Source organism: Triticum aestivum, chromosome 5B (genome assembly GCF_018294505.1).
Source record: "Triticum aestivum cultivar Chinese Spring chromosome 5B, IWGSC CS RefSeq v2.1, whole genome shotgun sequence".
Classification (NCBI taxonomy): domain Eukaryota; kingdom Viridiplantae; phylum Streptophyta; class Magnoliopsida; order Poales; family Poaceae; genus Triticum; species Triticum aestivum.
In genome coordinates this window covers 421,355,604-421,361,714 of record NC_057807.1, presented here as the reverse complement: position 1 = coordinate 421,361,714, position 6,111 = coordinate 421,355,604, and the positions used below count along the sequence as shown (strand labels likewise).

At 51.8% G+C, this 6,111-nt stretch overlaps 1 protein-coding gene across 1 annotated transcript in view; it reads right to left on the bottom strand.

The window, feature by feature from the left end:
* LOC123112216 (protein disulfide-isomerase SCO2) overlaps positions 1–6,105 on the bottom strand; it is a gene marked incomplete at its 5' end in the record, with an annotated part of 7,382 nt that extends 1,277 nt beyond the window's left edge. The window contains 2 exon segments of the mRNA XM_044533151.1: positions 5,559–5,685; positions 5,782–6,105. Coding sequence (XP_044389086.1) covers positions 5,559–5,685; positions 5,782–6,105 — 451 coding nt within the window.
* Between the last annotated feature and the right edge of the window lie 6 nt (positions 6,106–6,111).

Here is a 6,111-nt window from a genome sequence, read left to right as displayed (position 1 = left end):
ATTTTTGCACCTTTTCCAACATCTTCGGTAGTCCGTTAGGATATAGCATAACCTCCCACTACCCTTGGTTAGGCTCAAGGAATCTGGATTTTGTAAACCAATTCAAGCGAGCCAGAACAGGTGGGGATGCACTATGAATGAAGGGACGTGGATCCTTTCAGATTGAAGTCGACTCGGCAGTAATTGGCATGGACACGTACGGCCTTGAGAACTGTCGAGTTCCACATGTGTGGGTTAACTGGCTTAGATTTGACGAGCTGGTCGAGGACTCAAATCCAAACACAGCTTTTCTTTCGTCTAATCAACTTCCTATCAAAGTTCCCTGGTAGGATCTGCCAGGTCTAACTCGTAGATTGTAGGGGTGGAAGGGGGCTTGGCGAGGAGGAAGGCAAGGTCGCTGGCGCTGGGGCGCCGTCGTCACATGAGCGAGAGAGAGAGGGAGCAGGACGCGGCGGCTAGGGTTAGGTCTCCCGGCTCCCTTCAGGAAGCCGAGCAAATATGATTGCTCCTGCTTAATCCCAAAACGGGTCCTTACACGAGTTTATATAATCCTCCTAATAAGATAATTGGGCTACGCCCCTAATAACGATAAGATAGACTGGGTCACAGCTAACTGGGCTAAGCCCCTAATATGACGGTCATAATATCTCTCCCCGCCTGCACAAACAGCTCGTCCTCGAGCTGGAAGGCGAGGCAGATCAACGGTCACCAAACACCTTCGCGCCAACTGGGGCGGGCTGGTCGCTGAGCCCGGCGGCGGCGGGGTCCTCCTCAATGTAGTCTACAACCTCCAGGTAGAAGAGTCGTGGGCAAACATGGCCCGGTATGTAGAGCTCGTCGCAGTTGAAGCACAACCCTTGGCGGCGACGCTCGAGTTGCTCGGCCGGGGTGAGCCGGCGGAACGGGCATGCCACAGCCGCGGCGAGGGGCGCCGCGGAAGCCTGGGCAGGCCGACCCTGCGCGGGAACTTCTGGCCAGGGTGGCGGCCCAGTGGCCCGGGGCGGTGGCGCCTGCTGGATGGCCACCGCGCGACGCTCGAACGCGCGGGCGTAGTACATGGCTATCTGGAGATCCTGTGGCCCGCGCATCTCCACGTCGACGCAAATGTGGTCCGGTAGGCCGCCGACGAAGAGCTCAGCCCGCTGACGAGTCGAAACGCCGGGGGTGTGGTACGCCGATGCCTGGAAGCGGTCGGCGAAGTCTTGCACCGAGGTGAGGAACGGAAGACGCCCAAGCTCCGCCAGACGGCTCCCGCGTATAGGCGGACCGAAGCGCAAGAGGCACAATTCGCGGAAGCGCTCCCATGGTGGCACGCCGCCCTCGTCCTGTTCGAGGGCGTAGTACCATGTCTGCGTGGCTCCTTGGAGATGATACGAGGCAATCCAAGTGCGGTCGGACGCGAGCATGCGTTGTCCCCTGAAAAATTGGTCGCATTGGTTGAGCCAATTCAGGGGGTCGACGATGCCGTCGTAGGTCGCGAACTCCAGCTTGGAGAATCTCGGCGGCGTCTGGACGTGGACGACGGGCGGGTGCGCCTAGTCAGCACGCGCAGCGAGGATGATGGGGCCGGGTAGGCGGTCATCAAGGTGCCGCCCTGGAACAGGGGCCCGTCGACGCTGGCGAAAGGCTCGGCGTAGCCCGAGGACCCGCCAAATTGCATGGCCGGGTGCGTCGCCGGCGGAGGCAGCACATGCGGCCCGACCGAGGCTGTCGTATAGACCGGCGCAAGGGACCCAGCGAGCCAGGCCGGTAACGGAAACGGCGACGGGGGAAACCGGACCTGGTGGATGGGCACCCCCGGGCCCGTCGTCGGGATGCCCAGGGCCGCGATCGCTGGTGGCGGCGGCTGCAGCTGTTGCCCCTGCCGCATGGTGGAGGCGCCGGGGTTTGTCCCTGGTGGCGGCTGCCACAGCAACTGCTGCATGGCGGCAGCGGCGGGGGTCGCCGAGGACGGCGTCTGCTGCGACGGTAGGGCGGTGGCGAAGGGCACAGGCGGCTGCGGCCCATAGGATCTCGCGAGGAACGTGTAGATGCCCGTGACCGCCTGGGTGAGATCCCGGATGGCAGCCGTCATCTCCTCCGGGTTGAAGAGGGCGGGGACGGGCGCAGCGGAGGTGACCGGCACCGGCAAGAGCGGGACGCTGGACGTGGTGGCCATCAGGGCGGTCGTCGCGGTCGGCAGCGAAAAGGATCGGGGTGGGTGGCGGCGAGGACATGATCGCATCGAAGCTATCTGATACCAAATTGGTAGGATCTGGGATCCTACCAGGTCTAGCTCTTAGGTTGTAGGGGTGGAAGGGGGCTTGGCGAGGAGGAAGGCGAGGTCGCCGGCGCTGGGGCGCCGTCGTCACGTGTGCGAGAGAGAGAGAGAGAGAGAGAGAGAGAGAGAGAGAGAGAGGGAGGGAGGGAGGGAGCAGGACGCGGCGACTAGGGTTAGGTCTCCCGGCTCCCTTCAGGAAGCCGAGCAAATATGAATGCTTCTGCTTAATCCCAAAACGGGTCCTTACACGAGTTTATATAATCCTCCTAATAAGATAATTGGGCTAAGCCCCTAATAACGATAAGATAAACTGGGCCACAACTAACTGGGCTAAGCCCCTAATATGCCGGTCATAACATTCCCACTACCCGAAAATCCCAAATTCACACTCCCTGTTCTCATATTTGCTACTTTTGCTTTTCTGCTCGTTTCTAGGTTCTTGGGCGCTTGCTATTGAATTTAGGAGTACAATAATAGCCAGAAGATGTATGGGTAGCCATACTACCTAATATCACAATTTTAACTTTGGAGAAGAATGAATATGTGCAGTAGGTGGGGCATCTATTGGAGGGTTTGTATAATAAAGTGTGCCATTCTTGATATTTCTTTAGCTTATATGCAATTTTATTATTACTCAAAATACATGTCTTATCTATGTAAAATATAAAATTATGAATAACCAATGGCATCCAAGGCAATTCATTGCTTTTAAGGCTAAAAATCCCAGATCAATCCTATTAAATAAAATAAAAAACTAGAAATTCCTTCAACAATAAGGAGAAAAAAAAACTTGAATCTATTTTGCTGGAGCAAGATTATAATTTGCAAATTGATCAAGGGAAAAAGAGAACAGCTAGAAGCACTTGTTTTCATGGGAACCAACTTATAATTTTATAACACTGGGGATGGACAAAATCTAGATATTACAGGTGTTACATTCATATAAGAGATAAAATTATATCTAGTAAAGATAAATCAAATATAGAGAGTATTACAGTTATAATAAAAACAATTATATTTTTCAGTGGCAGGAGAGGTGTAAAAAATTGCATGAGAAATTATTTTTTTACTCTTTAACATACTACCTCTGTAAACAAATATAAGCATTGTTTTTAAGGCGTCCTGCCTTGGATGCTTAGGCGACGATTAGGCGATAAGGCGCCCTGGCAGCGCCTTACAAATATGCCCGCCTTACGCGCTAGAGCGGGTGATGCTCGCCTTAGGTCACCCTACCGCCTTATAAACAAATAATATAAGACATTTTAGAGAGTTGTGTCAAGTCTCTAAAACGTCTTACATTTGTTTACAGAGGGAGTACAAGAGATGGGGAGAGTTTGTAGAAAGACAAGGCTCGTAGGATGGGAACTGGTGGCATGCTATTGTTTTCAGTGGCACAACTGGGGGTGAAGGGGATGTGGGGTGGAGGTGGGGAAGGGTATGGAAATAAGAGGGGTATGTATACAAAGAAGGTGCATGAGGCATGCAGGAACCCAGATTTGCTTGTATTTATTAATTTCTTAATAAGGTAATATTGCCATGTCATGCAAATCAAAGAGAACCCCATGACCAGGATGCACCTTCGTAGGTTGGAAAGACAAATAACATCTGCCAGCTATCTGTCATTAACCATAATGTCCACAGAATTAAGTGTCAGATGTTTTGCTTTGTTGTTATAACTTATAATCTCTAGCAGATTTCTCTATTTTCGTAGTTTTCGTAAAACACATTTCCATGATTGTTCTTTTGTTGGAACATTGCTATATCATTGGTATATCTGTATATGTGAAATGCCCACATCATACGGTTACATTTACATAAGATAGAAACCCAGTTATTCCTGAATAGATACGACAGACTAATGCATATAGGATTCTAGGCGAACAGAAGTCCCAGTTGTCCCATAATTGACTAGTTATTCATCTACATGTCAAGAGCTACATAATTCACCCAGGATCGCAACTAAGATGCTTAATTCGGGTTCAGCTAGACCTGGGAAAAGTTTGTAATCCGAACCAAATCCAGACCAATCCATACATGTACATGTGTACCAATCAAACTAAACCAATCCAAACTATAAGTGCTATAATCCAAACCAAACTAAACTGCTCATGTTTTCAAGCCAAACCAATCCAGCCCATTTCCTAAAATTGGTCTCTGTCCAAAATTTCAAACTATGGACATGCGCAAATGCGGGACATGGATAGCTCCTGAATCCTGATGCATGAATACTAATTGCCATCATTGAACACCGTGGCTGTTGATGCATGCATGAATACTAATTGCCATCACTGAACACCGTGGCTGTTGATGCAGCTTGCTGCAGTCGGCCATGTAGCAGACACGCCGGCCAGCCTCGGGTGCACTGCTGCGTAGCACCCATGTAGGCGGGCAACAAGTTGCATCCCTGGCCTTGCAGGCTTGGTCACCGGCGGCGGCGTCTTGGTCGGTGGTGGCGTCTCACCTGGCAGAGAGAGAGAGAGAGGCGTCTCACCTGGCAGAGAGAGAGAGAGAGAGAGAGAGAGAGAGAGAGAGAGGAGGCGGTGGCCGGAGCTCCATCCAGCGGCAGCCCAGCAACCCCTGGCGGCGGCCGTCGCCCATCGAGTTAGCTAGTATGATTTGGTCGCTGGATTTGGTTTCAGACTATGGGATAAAACTGTTTGGGACCAATCGTTCTCTGTCCAAACCAAACCAATCCAACCCAAAAATAAGTGCAGCCCAGACCAAATTGAATTAACATCGTGTCTCAGTCTATTTTGTCCACTCCAATGACAGCCCAATAGCAAACCAAACTGAAACTATAGTTTGAATCCAAACTATTCCCAGGTCTAGGTTCAGCTTACATCAGGAGTATAGTGTTTATTATGCACCAATTATTGGAGCACCACAAAATTTATCGACTTATGCTGCAATTACCCAAATGTGAGTTTTTCTAATCGCTGTAGCACCAATGGTTATATGCACGATCATCGTGAACTTGGTGTCATTGCTATATCAGAAATATTTATAGTATTGCTTCTGCAACTTAAAAACAGAGATGGAGGTTCATATTTCATGACCACAACGGGCTTCTGCCAGTAAAAGCTTTGCTGCCCGTGAAGGTTGTACGGCAAATTATCCTCCAAAGTAAAAATTCACCACAGCAACATCACACATGGTCGCAAATCACAAGCCTTAACTCAAGCTAAAGCATTAACTTCTGGCAAGATAGCAAGGCTTCCTACCTCCCCTTCCTTTCGCAGGTGCTATTCCTAACAATAACAACAAGCTGAGTAATGAAATGAAGATCGAGAAATCTCACCAATGCCAGCGCATGGCACACACGTGCAGATGGTCTCCTTCCCTTTCTTCCTGAAGTAGGTCACCAGTCCCGACCCCTGGCAACTCCGGCACTTGCCCGTCCACTCGTACGAAACCATCTTGCATTCCTACAATCCAAAGCCGCACAAACAAACATCTAAGAATTGGCACCATATCCAACCCCAGATAACTCGAAAACACAGACACCGCGACCGGGCACCCACATCGATCTTCACGTCGCAGCTGAGGCGGCGGTCGAGCTCCTCCCGCGACATCGGCTCGGTCCCCGGGATGGTCAACGGCATCGGGAGCGGCTCCACGTCGTCGACCAGGTAGCTCTCCTTGTCCCTGGACCAGCGCTCCCACCATCTCCTCTTACGTTCCCCCTTCTTTTCCTCGGCGCCGTCCTTGGCCCTGACGCGCACGCCCGGGTCGCGCGCCGCGACGCGCCCGCCGGAGGTGGAGGGGTCGGAGTCGGCCGGGCGGCGCGGGCGGAACCATTCCTGCGGCGAGGCGGCGCCGGTGGTGTTGGCGGCCGCCGGGCGGGGAGGGTG